The 16,952-nt window shown below is 41.4% G+C and overlaps 1 protein-coding gene across 1 annotated transcript in view; it reads left to right on the top strand.

Moving 5' to 3' along the window:
* LOC311241826 (protein furry homolog) overlaps positions 1-16,263 on the top strand; it is a 103,110-nt gene extending 86,847 nt beyond the window's left edge. The window contains exons 52-61 of the mRNA XM_084330746.1: positions 3,955-4,155; positions 5,287-5,430; positions 6,395-6,552; positions 8,296-8,503; positions 9,294-9,443; positions 10,327-10,425; positions 10,543-10,626; positions 13,094-13,204; positions 14,298-14,503; positions 14,625-16,263. Coding sequence (XP_084186872.1) covers positions 3,955-4,155; positions 5,287-5,430; positions 6,395-6,552; positions 8,296-8,503; positions 9,294-9,443; positions 10,327-10,425; positions 10,543-10,626; positions 13,094-13,204; positions 14,298-14,503; positions 14,625-14,883 — 1,620 coding nt within the window. The 3' untranslated portion in view covers positions 14,884-16,263. The remainder of the gene's footprint in view (positions 1-3,954; positions 4,156-5,286; positions 5,431-6,394; positions 6,553-8,295; positions 8,504-9,293; positions 9,444-10,326; positions 10,426-10,542; positions 10,627-13,093; positions 13,205-14,297; positions 14,504-14,624) is intronic.
* Positions 16,264-16,952: the final 689 nt, after the last annotated feature.

The following is a 16,952-nucleotide window of genomic DNA, read 5'->3' as shown; positions in this document are numbered from 1 at the left end:
ACCATTTCCTTTTTTTTCTTTTTTTTTATATAATCCAGTATATTCATATAGAAATTAGAAATGAAAGATTATAGAAATTAACCGAGAGATGGTCACAAGCAATGTACATGGCAACTCAAGGCCTCCTTGGATATTATATTTAGGCATTATGTAACCTTTATAACTGTACAATATATATTATTTAACTATTATTTAACTATACATTTTACAAACACCCTTCCATTCATGTATATTTGCTCACCTATTCTCTCTAAGGAAATTAACATTTCTTTGACAATGATGGCTTGAGTTCCAGGCATTTTGAATGATGTCGTCTCCTAAAGAGCTTGTGTTCAGTGTCAGTATTCCGTGCAGTATTTGTCAACTGAAATACTGTTGATTGGGCATTTAGTGTTTTCACTTTGCACCTCAAAGGCACTTACTTTGCTCTAGTGCTGCGGCGTTAAAAGATTACACAGACTTCATCAGAGAGAAGCTCCAGTTACTACTGCGAGGCTGCGGCTCGCACACCTCTGATGGACGATGAGCGCCACCCAGTGGTACAAGTTCACGTTGTTCTGATGTCATCAGATACACTTCTGTCCGACTCCTGAATCGATTAAATATACATAATCCTAGAACTAAGTACTATCCATCATCCATACTAACCAAAATGTATACTGTACTGATTAATAAGCATGTGTTACTGTAGCTACATACATGAAGAATATTAACACGCTATAACATAACATGTTCAAATCACACTGAAGCCCAGATGCCGAGGAGTCTAGTGTCACAATGTTGTTGTTTAGTTTTGTCCTCATCCATACAGTATTGTAGGTAGTTAGATTTACTAAATGTTTTCCTGAATTGTTGTCAACTACTCCAGTAATACAAGAAGGTTGCATTTACAGCTTGCGTTTGTCATTACTCAGATGCCAGACTTTCATTAACCAAAGTTTTGATGTGGGAAACTATGTTGGACAGGGTTACAGGCTACTGTCCCACCATGTTTATCCCTTTCACTGCCACACGACAAAGGGTTAACCCTTTCACAACCACACCACAGAAGGTTAACCCTTTCACTACCACACTACAGACGGTTAACCATCTGTAGTGTGGTAGTGAAAGGTTAACCTTCTGTGGTGGTAGTGAAAGGGTTAAGATAGCTTTACACATCAGAGTGACACGTTCTTGTAGTACTATTAAGACTCTGTTGGCACCTCAAGGTGTGCATTTGGCATCCATTGTGATGTTGAATAAAAACTGGGAAAACACTGTCAAATCTTCACAATACGCTGAAACAAACTACAGATGAGTGGCCTGGTGACAATTGAGGCTTAGCGCTGCTATTCACATGAATTATCCTTCGAAACAAGACACAGACCTTGTAACAAAGGAACACAGTGTCAGCTTCTCTCTCTCTCTGTACCAGCTGACGTTTCAGGTTGTCCAGACACTAGAACTGTCAGGATCAATAACAGTGCAGTGTCAGGATCAATAATAATAGTGGAGCGATGAACTGGCACAAAATGGCCCCAATTATCTCTATAATGGAAAAGCATACAAACAATGATCCGATATTGTTGATTTGTATATGAACACCTGTCAAGGCCAGAATGACGTGTCGTAAATGACAGCCTCATCCTTAAAATCTACATTTACATTTACATTTAAAGTCATTTAGCTGACGCTTTTATCCAAAGCAACTTTTGTACAACAAGTTAGCAGGAAGGGTACAACTCTATCAGCTGAGTAGCAACGTTCATCAAAGTATGATACTTTTGTTTTTATTATTATTATTATTATTATTATTATTATTATTATTATTATTATTATTATTATTATTATTATTATTATTATTATTATTATGTTTGATTAACCCATTCTGCGCCCAAAACGAGTTAACTCGTTATTGCCGTCCAATCGTTGAGTATACTCGTTATTGGATCCGTTTTTCTTTTATTCGCTATTGCCATTCATAATTCATCGGGGCAGCCTGTGCAGGCTGTTCTGAGTGTGTCTGAGATCGCAGACGGTCAATACCGCCGCCTAACGCCTTGTGGCCGCTATTGCACTCCATTTGAAACCATGTAGTTTGTTTTCTGGGCCGAGCTGAGCCGTGTGGGCGGGGTTTAAATACTCCGGCAAGGCAATCGCTTACAACGCCCTCATTCATATGCAATGCCGGATAACGTGGGACGGACTCCCGCGACCAGTACTTAAAATGGCGATCAGATAATTGGATTATTTTTTTTGCATTACATCAGAGACAAGGTAAGGACACTATATATCCAATCTTGCGTTGATCTGATATTTTTTTCTCCCGCGATCGAAGCTGTCTGTGTGGAATGTGTGTGTGCTGTGTACCGTTGGTCACATCACAGCACGGATGGGGTGCCCCGCTCCAAGCCCCATTTCATGCGTGCATGAGGAGACATAATAACGATAATCTAGCGTTGATTTCAGGAAGATTCGATAATCAGGCAAAAAAATGACAACGTGATAACTGGATTTCACTAAAGGGCTATTTTCGCGTCTTTTCCTGGGATTACTCAGAATCACCCAAACTATACTCCTATTCACCACGGTATAAAACGGAAATGTACGGGTGAAATAACAATCTGTTTTTTGCATGTTGACCAGAAGAAACTCACTGACAATCGACAACGTTATTAGATCCATAGCTATAATATTTCATATAGTTTAAGCACCTGCAAACACGGCATTCTCTCCATTGAACAAAGCGATGGCAGAAAACGGCCCAATGACCGTAGCGCCCTCTGGCATCCAATGTGTTAAGGTAGTTATAATGACCCCCCTCCTGTCAGTAGTGGGGAGGAGAAGTTAAATATCAAGCTAGTTACCATAGGAACTCTCTCTCTCTCTTGGCTGGTCTATTGAACTGTAGCTTTGGATGGAATGTGGAAATTGGCCAATATCTCCAAGAGTCCTTTCCCCATGAAAAGCTACTTGGCATCAAAAACACGTCTAGATCATAAAAACCTCTAACTATTTATCAAGTCTGCCAATCTCCTGATGGACTCAAACGCAACTTTACTGCTGTTGTCATCACACAGGCTATTTTCATCAGGCCATTTTCATCAAGTTCCTGGGATGAAAATGGAACGGTTCCTGTCCCCTAAAAGGGGCGGGACTTTTACACAGGCACCATTGTTAACACTGTGTGGTTTAATTAATAGAATATAGTACAATTATAAATACAAATTAAATAGACTAAACTAAGTATATACACTAATTAGAATGAAAAACAATACAGTGGGATGGGACAATCGAGACAAAACAAGACAGAGAAACATCAGTTTAGTGTCGGAATGTTCGGAGCACCTTCGGCTTGTCAGAAGGTCCAATAATGACCTTGTTTTCAAGTTCAAGTTTCTTTATTATTTGACATGCAAAAATACAGAATACCTTCACATGGAATGCTTTTTTCTGTTATGCGTCCTATGAGGATCATAGGACGCTTGGATCATACACATACAGCTCATTACAGTAATATTCCACAATTATTACAGTTTAGATAGTAATAATGGTACAGAGCATAAAAACACCTACATGCGCTTTGATGACGCATGTAGGGCTAGGGGGATTCTATGGGATGGAAAGAATGAACCACATTCGGTCAAAACCTCTGCATCTCCTATTGGGCTGAATGGAACCTGCACTGGCTCTAGTCTCCTGAGGGGGGCGCTGTATAACCCACCTGATGCAAAATAGGAAATTAGAAGGAGCTGATTCCTCTCAATTCTGATATGTCTCTGGTTCCACATTGCCTCCATGCTTGACTAGAGGAGGAGAGGGGGGGTTAGCTCACCCAAGGACCCCCCACCTTGCACTGCATGGTTTTGTGTATGAGCGCGCGCGTGTGTGTGTGTGTGTGTGCTCGCACACGTATGTGTTGTATTAGAAGCTGTACTAGTGCCTGGCCGCTCAACTCTGTGCCGTTCGTTGCAGGGAGAGACTATGGATAACTTCAACTGGGGCGTGCGGAGGCGCTCCATGGACAGCCTGGACCAGAGTGACCTGCTGCCCCTGGATGAGAGCCAGCTGTCTGGCAGCACGCCCAGCCTTGGAAAGGTCACCCACCAAGACTCGGACGAGTCGTCTGAGGAAGATTCCCTCACCGTCAGTCAGATCCTCTCGCACTCGCAGCTCGTGAGTTCACCCTTGTGAATTTACTGTCTATTATTAACCCATGTTCAGTGGTGAAGTTAAAAACATAGAAGAAGAAAAAGAATCACTTAAAATCAGGCTGTACAATTGGAAGTTAAGAACATTGAACTTTGTATTAGTACCTAACTAGTGGTCCTTATACAGTTCCAGTGAAGGTATATGTGGGGAATCTGGCTTGGGAATTGGTTGCTATGAGTCCAGTCGCCATCTTTGGAGGATCACTTCTATTTTATTGCATTGAAAAATGACGGTGGTGAGATCTTCGGTGGCACCTTTTCACACACAGTTCCCAACCCTCTTTTAACCCAAAAATCCGTTAATACACACAGTCAGACACAGTGATCCTCTACATATACCTCCTCTATATATACAGTGGCTTCTTGCCCCAGAAATCTGACGTCAGCTTCCCAAGACAGGAGGTGAAAAGTCCATGTGTTCACCCTGCTCCTCTACTGTCAGTGATTGGTCACTCACTCTGGACCACCCTCAGTGATTGCCCACTCACTCTGGACCACCCTCAGTGCTTGCAGTCAGGCCAGGAGCCTCATTGGTCAGCATAGTATTGACCACCATGCTTCCTTATGTGAATGTTGCATATTATGGATTGAATTATTTTATATACAACCTCAATACTTAAAGATGTAGTTTATTATAATATATTAAATATATTAAATCATTTAGACATAACTGAATAAACTAACTGTCTTCAGAGGAATCCCTGGAACACAGTTTAAATCTAGAATAAATAAATAGTATAAAAATATACTATTTCATTGCTGTCGTTTACAAAGGCAGGGCCCACAATTATTCTAGGCTTATGTTTGGTTCACAGTTATCTCACATACATAAGATAGAATAATTTTCCAAAACCACATAGTGCCCCTTTAAATCTGGCTTCCTGTTTTAAGTTCAAACTTGTCCTGTGTTTATCGTATGCCAACTCTCTGTCCCTTACATTTTAATTTCCCACTTCTCTCAGCGACTAACTTTTTTTATTTTTTATTATTTATTTAACCTTTATTTAGCCAGATAAAACATTAAGAACAGGTTTCTTAACTAAGGCATAATTATATTTAGATGACTAATGAATTTGTCCTCCGTCTCTTTCCGCAGCTCCTCAGCCTCTCTCCCACCGCGGAGGTCAATAACACGGACTCTCTGTCCGCCTCCTTTGACACGTCCTTGGCCGACCCGCCGCCTCTGAGCGCCAGAAAGCCCGGTTTCGAGGTCCGGCTGCCCGAGGACCCGAAGCAGCGGGTGAATAGGGGACTCGGAGTGTCTGAGATACTGGGGCCCACTCACCCTTATTCCTACCGCAGTTCCATACTGGAGTTCTTCACTAATGCCGCCAAATAGAAGCCATTTCACTAACATTAACCATTTTCACGTGAAACACAGTGGATGTCGATTGAGTAAATGAACGCTACGGGTTTCGGTCGACTCTTGTGTTTCAATTTTTTTTTTTTTTTTTTTTTTTACCTCTCTTGTGACCTTTCTACATATCATTCTGTCTGGGATATACGGCATGGCCTAGAACTTTCCAGAGCTTATAGTAGTTGCATGCTATAAGAGAATGAGCTACTAAACCTGCAACAGGGGGGGCGGCATGTCGTAACGCTTTGGGCTATTATGGGCTGGTTTGCGCCTCACCTTCATCCTGGCATAATTGGGATTTTTAGGTGTAGATAACTAAATGAATGGTCTCTTTCTCTGTGAAGGCAATGTGTATACCTACTGCTTCTGTTGTGGGTGGCTTTAAGCAAGAACAAAAACATTTATTAACTCTTGGCATGTGGCGAAGTTGATAAGAGGTTTACACATTGCCTGTCTCGAAAAACACGAGTGTGCAACAACAACACACCATGGCGGTGATCCTCTTGACGTCATTTCGTAGCACATTTAATTGACACAATTTATGCACACTCGTGAAAACCTTTAGACCAAATTTAACAGAGAAAGACAAAAACAAAACAAAAACACACACCACGCGGAGTGTCCATAGTGTCCCCATGGAAAGGTTAGTGTATCCATTTTATCCCTGACACTGTACATGTTATGTAATGATCAAATATATGGCATAAGAGGGAGCACGTTTTGGAGTGGATATTGACAATGACAGCATGTGTGCAACAGTACTTGTAAATGCTTGGGTACTAGGTGTGTCACGTACATCCTCGTAGACACTGAGGAAGCATGTCTGTCCCTGTCCCCCCTCTCTCAGGCTGAAGTGTCAACAGAAGACGAGGACACTAACCTCCATGAGGACGACATCATCCTCTCCATCTGCGAACTGCCGCCAGAGTTTCACTGCGGTGACAGTTTCACACGAGACGTGGCTGATTACAGAGCAGATCTGGAGCTGGACAGCTGTCTACCCAGGTATGCCCTCACATCTGCGCACTATACCACAGAATGGTATAGTACAGGGGTTCTCAAACTTTTTATACCACGACCCCATTTTATATAGGATTCTTTTTTGGCAACCCCACACTTAATGTATTGCGTAATTTCAACGTGGAATTAAGGAATATCAAAATAAAAGCACACGTTGTTGAACTTGATCATGCATATTTATTAGACATTGTTATTATGAGGCGGTCCGGTGGCGTAGCGGAGATTGCGTTCGTCACCAACGCCGGAGATGCTGGATTCGCGTGTTCGAATCCAGCTCCTGCCGTTGTCACCAGCTTGGCTGGCCTTTCACACTAATACAATTGGCTGTATTAGAGGGTGGGAAAGCTGACGGGTGGGTCCTGGGCGTTGTGGACAGCGACCCCTACAGTTCGGTCGGGGCGCCTACTCAGCGAGGGTAGGATCTGGAGAGAGGTAGTGCGGCCTCCCACACGTTACACTCTCCCAGTGAGAATCTGCGCGGCCAGGCTGGCCTGCACATGCGTAGGAGGAAAGCATGTGACAGTCTCCGGTCTCTCGGACCAACAGTAGGGGAAAGTGCGCAACAACCAGGAAGGGTGGGATGGGAGAAAAATCCGAAAAAAGGAGGGGGAAAAAGATAATAAAAAAAGAATATTATTATTATTACAGCACTATGTTATCAATACACATTTATAAAAGGAGGCATATTTAGCCAAAATATGTTCCCAGAACATTAAAAAAATTAAATACATTTATTTATTATTTTATTATTATTATTTAAAAAAGAATTACTTGCCAATGCGCGACCCCACTGTCACCTACCCATGACCCCACTTTGGATCGTGACCCATAGTTGGCAACCCACCGCTGGTATAGTAGACACGACTACTCGGCTCAACCCGCACATTTAAAACTGTTATAAGCTAAACTTAACTACTGTTGTGTGGTCGGGTGTCAGGGTCAATACTATAAGACCGCTTGCTAATGTCTTCCACCCAAGTCGGTCACCGCTTGACAAAATCAATTTATTGAAGTGGTATTTTACTGTACTATAATATATAGTATGTCTTCGTAAACCTTTCACTACCACGCTATAGAAGGTTAACCCTTTCACCGTCTGTAATGTGGTAGTGAAAGCGTTAACCCTTTGTAGTAGGGCTGGGTGATAAAACAATAACGATAATTATCGTGATATATTTCAATACAAAAAAAGAAAGAGCCAGAACTATTCAACTCCGCTGGAGCCACAGCCAGCAGAGAAGCCTGTTTACTTTCGCTTTCAAACCAGCTGCAGCCTGAGAACTGGAGTGTGAGGGGATGTAACACTAAAGATGGCGGCAACAACAAAGAATTGCTGCAAAATAAACATACATCTGTTGTTAATACTTATATCGATATAACAATATCGATAATTATCGATATTGAGTGATATGATAACATTATCATATCGTTATCGTGATATAATTTTTGGCCATATCGCCCAGCCCTACTTTGTAGTGTGGTAGTGAAAGGGTTAACCTTCTGTAGTGAGGTAGTGTAACCATTAATCCTTTGTAGTGTGGTAGTGAAAGGGTTAACCCTTTGTAGTGTGGTAGTGAAAGCGTTAACCCTTTGTAGTGTGATAGTGTATAGTAATGACCACCCGCATTTCACTGTATGCTTGTATGCCGTGACAAATAAAACTCTTGACTTGACTTGACTAGTGAAAGGGTTAAATAGCATGTCAATGTGTCCTGTGGTCCCCTTTAGTCTTGCCGAGGAGGAGAGAGACGACGCGTTAGAGTCCCGGTCTTCTCCTCCCCCATCCCCCTTCTTCTCCGCCATCCTGGCGGCCTTCCAGCCGGCCGCGTGTGACGACGCGGAGGAGGCCTGGCGCACTCACCTCAACCAGCTGGTGTCCGACTCGGACGGATCCTGCGCCGTGTATACCTTCCACGTGTTCTCATCGCTGTTCCAGGTAGCATGACGTGGCCTTTTTCTATCCGCACACTTTTAAACCGGGACTTATTATAAAATACTGATATAGATTTTATTTCCCCTACACAATTTATTTTGTAAACATCTGGAGAACCCCCCCCCCCCGGCCGCAAATAGTGGACTGGATAAACAGAGACCAGAAGAAGCGTAAACACAAAAGTCTCTCTCTGTAGGGATGTTGTCAGACACTTTAATAAATAAATAAAAGCTATTTTAGTGAATGTATACTTTGACGTGCACGTTTGTCCGTTGTGATTAGGTCTATCTGATCCTTTACAATGTTATCAGACACTTATTATAACAGTCTGAGCCTGTCAGTGGTCAAATGAAAGCTATTTTAGTGAATATACTTTGACGTGCAAGTTTGCCCATTGTGATTACATTACAGCCTGTTTTGCAGCTGCCGGCTGAAGCAATCTCCCCCAATACTGGACCAATTACAAAAATGTTGTCTCTATTATTCATTTAGCCCACACAACGGAAAAATAAGGTCCAGGTTTAAGAATACAGAACTTCCCCTTTAACAGGATTAATTATCTGGTTGATTAATGTTAGGAATAAGAGGGAACAGCCTTTCAGAAGAGGTCTCATTATTTAGGGAGAAGTCTTTCTACTTGACACTCGTTAACCAGATGTTATCCACTTGGCTGCCCAAAGCTGACAAGGAAAATACTTCAGAATGAATCTGAAAATAGATGAAAGACCAAGGGTCTGTAGGTTCGTGATCAACTTGGACAGCGTCTCAGCTTGCTTGTTATTTTGTTTTGCAGAGTATTCAGAACAAATTTTGCTCCTTGACCTGCGAGGCTGTGAGTTACCTTGGTGACGGAGTCAGAGGAATTGGGTCAAAGTTCTTGAGGTCGTCTCAGATGCTGACGTCATGCTCAGAGTGTCCTACCCTGTTCATTGATGCCGACACTGTGAGTAGCTCCACATATCTTTTGGCTTTTCACCTTTTTCTCCCATCCACCGAATGGATAATGCATTTGTCATTATGCCAATTCCCTTTCCTGGTTGCTGCGCCACCCCTACTGTCGGTCTGGGGAGGGTGTAGAACTACCACATGCCTCCTCCAATACATGTGGAGTCGCCAGCCTCTTCTTTTCACCTGCGAGGAGTTTCACTGGGAGAGCATAACCTCCCTGCTAAACAGGGACCGACCAGTAGGAATCACTATTGCAACGACCAGGACTCATATACCCCCACCGGCTTCCCACTCGCGAACACTGGCAATTGTGTTCATAGGGACGTCTGACCAGGCCGCTTGAAGCCTTTTTACAACGCCGTTTCCGGGTTCCCGTTTTGCGCTCTGATTGGCCAGGTCATGTGACATGAGCGCCGGCAAGTTTCTACACTGGTTAAGCTTAGGCACTCTTCGAAGTTGGTTACGGTTAGAGTTTGTCTTAGAGCGTGACAGCAAATTCTTTTGCCGGTTAAGCTTAGGCACTAATTTCGAAGTTGGTTAAGGTTAGAGTTTGTCTTAGAGCATGGCGATAGAACGCCAGGTAGTTTGCAGGCTGTTCGACGCAATGGGCAAACAGGCTATTGGGCGCACATGTCACATGAGCTGGCCAATCAGAGCGCCGGAAACGCGGATGCGTTGTAAAAAGGCTACACGCGACCAGGCCGGAGGTACCGCTGACACCGGGAATTTAACCCAGGTCTCTGCGGTGGTAGGCGAGTGCTTAGACCTCTGCACTACCCAGACGCCCCGGCTCAACGTGTTTCTGCTGCGGCTTTGACTTGACTTTCATATCGGTACAGTATATTGGTGCATTCACAGCAAACCCTCTCCTTTCACAGATCATCTCATATGGGCTCCTTGAAAAAATGAAATTCAGCGTATTGGAACTTCAAGAGTATCTGGATACGTACAACAGCAAAAAGGAGGCGGCCATATCTGTGAGTAGTAGTTTTTTTTTTTTTTTTTACTGTCTAGTAAAAGAAAAAATCACCCATGTGAATAATATTGGGAGTTATCTCTGTGCTGAGTATACTGCCATTCTGTCGCCCCCCCAGTGGTTGAGCAGCTGTAAGGCCTCCTTCCCCAGGGCCGCCGGGGGTGGCGTGATAACTTCTCAACCGGGCGAGCTGGAAGAAAAGGTAAAAACGGCAGTTACGTAGCGACCATGTGTACTAGAACAACCTTAAATGCTATATAGCTAAACACTTTGCATAGCTTAACTAACACACGTGTGCGTGTGCGACTGAATCTATTAGCACTTTGCAAACCAAAAAAACGCTATATAATTTTATGAAAATAGTCGTGGATTCTAAAAGTATGATTATTCAACAGCGTTTCTAATCTCGTTTTCTTGTTTCTTGGAAAACCTGAACCGTTCTGACATTTCCGTTTCAAGTGACCTCTCGTACTGTACTTCCTGCCTTTCGGTTTCTCTGTGAAACTGTAGTTGTGTGAGTGATATTCCTTTTCTTTTCTCTTTATGCTATATCTGATCTTCTCGAGTTTCGACCTGCCTGCTTCCGGGCAGCCGATGAGCTGCCGCACGTCACATTTCTCTCATTTCAACGTGCATCGTGGTCATTTTTTCCTCTCGATTCAGCCGGGGCATGGGAGCAAGCCGTCTTTAGTTGCATTAGTTATGGCAGTGAACAATTACACTCACTTGACGACGAAGGCTAAACGTATTTACAGTATGGGAAGCTGCTGTTGGCACAAAGAAAAAATGGTCCCTTAGAAAGCTGGTGTGGTGTGAGATCATATCGGTGTATATCACGAGAACCCTACCTAAGTGAGTGCATTTGTGATAACAGAAAGGCAAAATGGCTAGTCTGCTTGGCTTTTTAAAGGGGCACTTCACCAAAAAAATAACAATGCTGATTTATTTTGCACATAATTTCTAAACACATTCATGTAGTTTGACAGTTATTGAAAGTGGCCACCAGTGATGTAATAAGATAAGATAAGATTATTCCTTTATTGATCCCCTTGGGGAAATGTGGGTGTCATAGCAGCATGGGGGAGAGGAGGTACAGGTATGGGCAGGGTAATAGAAGAAAGACATAAATATAGGCAAGCAAATTAAATCTGAATATAGAAATATGAGAGAAATAAACAGTGCAGGTGAGACTCAGTACCCTAACTGGCATGATATACCTTATAGTCCGTGCAGGTTTTGGTGGTTAAGAGTCAGACACACTTATTCCTAATAGTTCTCGAGTTCTGCAGCTGTTAGTTCTCCAGCTGCTGGCAGCAGTCCATGCCCACGGTTGTGGCGTCTGATGGCCGCTGGCGCGAAGAACTGGCCGAGGTGGTTAGTAGAGTGTCGGGGGACACTGAATCTGGCATATTGAATCCTTGAGTTGTGTTAATTACAGCTCAATTAAATAATAAGGTAGCAGGATTCAATGTCCCTTCAAACTCATTCACTCTCAATAACTGTCAAACGAAATGAATGTGTGCAAAACTGTGTGTGAGATGATGTGCAAAATAAAGCAGCATTGTGTTTTGGTGAAGTGCCCCTTAAATGACTCTTTGACACACTTTCAGTTATTCACACGAAAGTCAACCTTCCCCCTTTCTCCTTTTGCATGTGTCGATAAAATGCAAGCATTTTATGACATTTCATGACTTGTTTAACGGCCTCCACCCTCTGTGGATGGAGGTGCTAAGGCGTGCATGCCCTTCCACTGATGCTCTCTTTTCCTCTCACCTCTTTCCCGTCTTGTAACATGCTTGCTTTGTAGCAAATGGAATCTCTTGCAGTAAGTTATCACTGGCTTATTCCTCTTCAGTCTTCCTCTCAGCGTAGCCTTTATTCCAGTAGTGTCACCGTGGATATTCTGTGTCACTGTCTTAGCAGGTGTTCCCATATTTCGCCGTCTTATGGAGTGGCTTTTAGGATTTGTCTCTTGATGACATCGTCACTAGAGTCATGTGTGTCTCTCTGGGGAACACGCCAACATTTTGGGAAATTAGATTACTGTCTTCTCCAGAGAGAGAGACAAGAAGATAGATACCAGTTTCCTCTCTGTGCGTTCAGGAGAAAGCCATTTGGCTGCACGTTAGCCTACCTTAGCACAATGAATGGAAGCAGACATGGCCAGTTAGCCTTCGGGAGAGGTGTTAGTTGGACAATGCCTAGGCTAACCGGCCATGTCCGCTTCCATTCATTGTGCTAAGCTAGGCTAACATGCAGCCAGATTTCTACTGAACGCACAGAGAGGAAACTGGTATCTATCTTCTTGTCTCTCTCTGGAGAAGACGGTAATCCCAAAATGTTGGCGTGTTCCTTTAATGAGAGACTTATTCATAATCACAAATCGAAACTGAGCTGTAGAATGTTATAGAAATAACATGTGAATTATACTTGAGTGGTGGATGATTTTCCTGCCCCTGTAATGTCAAGTTTGTATTCTTTTTGTTAGTCTTTTGCAGCATCGCAGTAGGATTGATTTGTTCACACAAGTTCACGCTAGTTGACTGTAAAGATGCAGCCAAATGCAGGTCTGGAGATTTACTCATCAAAGTAGCACTTGAATGTAGAAGCTTTGCTCTAGTTCCACGACCTGCTGTTATTAACAACCACTTTGGCTCCTTGTGTTTCAGCAACTGGAGCTCTGTCAACGACTATACAAACTCCACTTTCAGCTGCTGCTGCTTTTTCAGTCCTATTGTAAACTGATTGGACAGGTCCATGCTATAAGCACTGTTCCTGAGGTAGGTGCATTGAGAGTTTTAATATTTATATAATATTGTCAAAATGTAAGATAAAATAAAATCATATAAATATAATATACAGTGTGTGTGTGTGTGTGTGTGTGTGTGTGTGTGTGTGTGTGTGTGTGTGTGTGTGTGTGTGTGTGTGTGTGTGTGTGCATATACATAAGATGAAATGTATAAATACACTAAATGATATATATAAACATATTTTTTCTTAATAATTCTTAATATTTATTTGTTTTTGTTTATATATATATATATATATATATATATATATATATATATATATATATATATATATATATATATATATATATATATATATATATATTAGTGCTGTCAGGCGATTAAAAAAATGTATCTAATTAATTACATGATTTGTAATTAATTAATCTAATTAATCGCATTTTAATCGCATAACCTAACATAACATAATTTTATGCCTGATATTCTATATTCTATAATCATATTTCAAATTGCATGTGTCCGGATGGCAGAATTCAGTACTGTATCTACAAAACCTTCTGTTTAATCATCTTCCATCTATTAATTTGCTTAGATTTTTCAGGTCTGGTCAATTTGAGCATAGTGTTATTCACAGTCAAAGATAAAAAAAATTTTTATTGATATTCTCATTTGGTTCATTACAATTTACTCAAGCCTAGTAACAGACACAGTATTTCTGACACTGGGAATACATTCCCTGAGATCCATATATGTCCCTAGAATCAGATACCAAGAACATGCAAATGGACCATATAAAAAAAAGTCTGTAATGTGTATTCTACGTTCTTATGGAATGAATGAGATAAAAGAAAATTATTTAAAAAAAAATTGTAATTAATTTTGAGTTAATTTTCATAACGCGATAATTTGCTGTGTAATTAATTAATCTAATTAACGCGATAAACTGACAGCCCTAATATATATATATATATATATATATATATATATATATATATATATATATATATATATATATATATATATATATATATATATATATATATACATACACACACATTAAGGGTGAGGTGCAGCTAGTTAATCAGCTAATCAATAACAACATGAATCTCTCTCGAACCATCAGTTGACGAACATGTCCAAAGAGCTGAACGACCTGAAGGGCAGCCTGAGGTTTGCGGCCATATCAGTGAGCAGCGAGGACCTGGCTGCCCCGGAGGGTTCCTGCCTTGAGCCCACTTTGAGTTCCTCTGAGGCTGCCGTGCAGGCCATCCTGGAGGCTCTGAAGAACAACGACTTCACCGCAGCCATCCGCCACATTCGCGAGTGCAGGTAAGAAAGAGAGAAGCAATGTTATGTCTCTGGATATTTAACATGAGTGTATGCCGTCACATGTTGCACTGCCTCAATCTTAACATGAAATGATAATAATAATAAAAATATATCTGTGCAGGAGAATGTGGCCCCATGACATCTTTGGCAGTCGGTCTGAAGACGAGGTGCAGACATTACTGAACATCTTCTTCAGACATCAAACCCTGGGCCAGACGGGAACCTTTGCTCTGGTGGGCTCAAAGCAGGACCTCACAGAGATCTGTGTGAAGCTGATGGAGCTCAACGGAGAGATCCGGGACATGATCAGACGCGCTAAGGGCTACCGGGCCATCACGACCTTCCTCCCCGACTCCAGCGTCTCAGGCTCAAGTCTTTGATATCCAACGTGCAGCCTCTGGTCCCCTTTCCTTGTTCAGTAGCCTGTCCTCAGGCTCAGCCTTCGTTCCTGTCTTCTCTTTCTGTCCCCGAGAAAACGTTACTTCCCGTCCCTGAGAAAAACTTTACTTCCCGTCCCCCCGGCTCGGAATGAAGAAGAGAAACGTCAGAATGTCATACAGTTTAGATCTTCAGATGTGCAGCAATACTGATGGGAGCGAGTGAGGCAGACGTGAGGCTTTGCCGTCGCAAAGGAACTTTTGGGCTTTTTATTGCACTAATAATAACGGATAATGTCACAAAGTGGCCACTTGCTACTGAGGTCAATGACTTTCACGGTTAATAAACGACGTACCAAAGTTAAGTTATTCTCCTTCAATTACATGTTGTTCTAATTGTTAAGGGAAAATGTGCAATGCTTCACACAGAGGTGAGAGACTTTTACTGTATCATGGTGATGAATGAATGTGTGAAATTCAGAGCTTTGAAATGAAAAGTGAAAATGAAAATTCTTAGTACAGGTATAATGATGTGTATTGCTGGGTTAAAGTAGTGTGTGAGTGTGCGTGTGTGTGTGTGTGTGTGTGTGTGTGTGTGTGTGTGTGCGCTTGCGCGTGCGTTTTGTGTGTGTGTGCTTTACTCAAACCTGACAACCATGGACAAAATGACGGACATTGCTCAGCATAATTGACCTGTCTCAAACCCCGCCCTCTTTTCTCGATCCTCCGGTCCGCAAGCGTCGCTTCCCGAGGAAAGCAACAGTTGTGATTGGAGGATCGAGGAAAAGAGGGCGGGTTTGAGAGAGGTCCATATTGTACACGCTCAGCTACTTTGATATGCTGCAAATCTACTGTACTGTCTCATATCTAGATGCCGCTGTGTAGGTTATCTGTTGCTTAAAAATATCTTACTGTACCTTCCTACTGTGTAGCTATTAGCAAATAGGATAATTATTTATATTATCTACATAAGATAAACATGCTTTTAACTGACTAGTTTTATAGATTGAAAACAAATGTTTTGTTCCATCTGTTAAAACTGCCAAGCATGCAAATTCTATGTATAAAAAAATGTGTAATAGTAATATTTATGAATATATAATATAATAAAGTATTTTAACTGAAAACTCTGTACATAGTGCAATGGGGGCTTTGCTCATGCTTATAAGATTGTATTTTTATGTTTTTAATTTAGAACTTGACTTGCGTATAGAAGGAAATACATATTTGTAAAGCTCCCGTGTAGGAACTTTTGATGTAGCTTTTCACCTTGTAAATACTTCTGCCTTTGCAATGAACTGTACTTTGGTTGTCTGTACACTTCTGTAAGAATAAAGAATAAAAAATTACATTTGATAACTGCGGTTTATAGCTTCGGTTATAATTTATGTCAACTATGTGTTATATGTAATGTTGTGGGGAAAAAGTCTGCACACCGTCTGTAGTGTTCCCAAGTTTTAATATACTTGAACACAAGTATGTTCAAGTATATTAAAACTTGGGAACACTACAGACGGTGTGCAGACTTTTTTTCCACAACATTACAGATCAATTTTGAGTCTAGCACCCGTGACTATACTTGGGATGTGCGTGAGTCTTTTCTACTAACTATGTGTTATAGCCTACATAAAGAGGCTCTGAAGTAAGAAGTCTGTCAAAATCAAGAGTTTCCTGTAATGAAATGGTTATTTATACTGAAATGGCTATTTACAATAAATCTTGTCAGAATGAATCTTAACAAGGCAATAGCCCTACCCAGAGTAAAAAAAATAAAATGTTCATACCTTACATAATATATGCCATTATGCATATGCATTTCCAAAATGTCTGAATTGTAAAGAATATAATCATTATCACTTGTTTCTAATGTATTAATGAATCAATGGTTTGTGCCAATGTTATAGCCTAATTATTAATTATCTTATTGTGAATTTCTTTAAAAAAAGAAAAAAGGCAGATTGTAACATTATTACATCAAATCAAATGTGTAGTCCCCATGGGCCGGACAAGTCTTCTTTACAAGTCAAGAAGAAACATCACAATAAATAAAAAACAAGAAATCCAAAATAAAT

Source organism: Notolepis coatsorum (genome assembly GCF_963971535.1).
Source record: "Notolepis coatsorum genome assembly, chromosome: 1".
NCBI classification, from domain to species: Eukaryota; Metazoa; Chordata; class Actinopteri; order Aulopiformes; family Paralepididae; genus Notolepis; species Notolepis coatsorum.
This window is presented reverse-complemented; position numbering and strand designations above follow the sequence as displayed.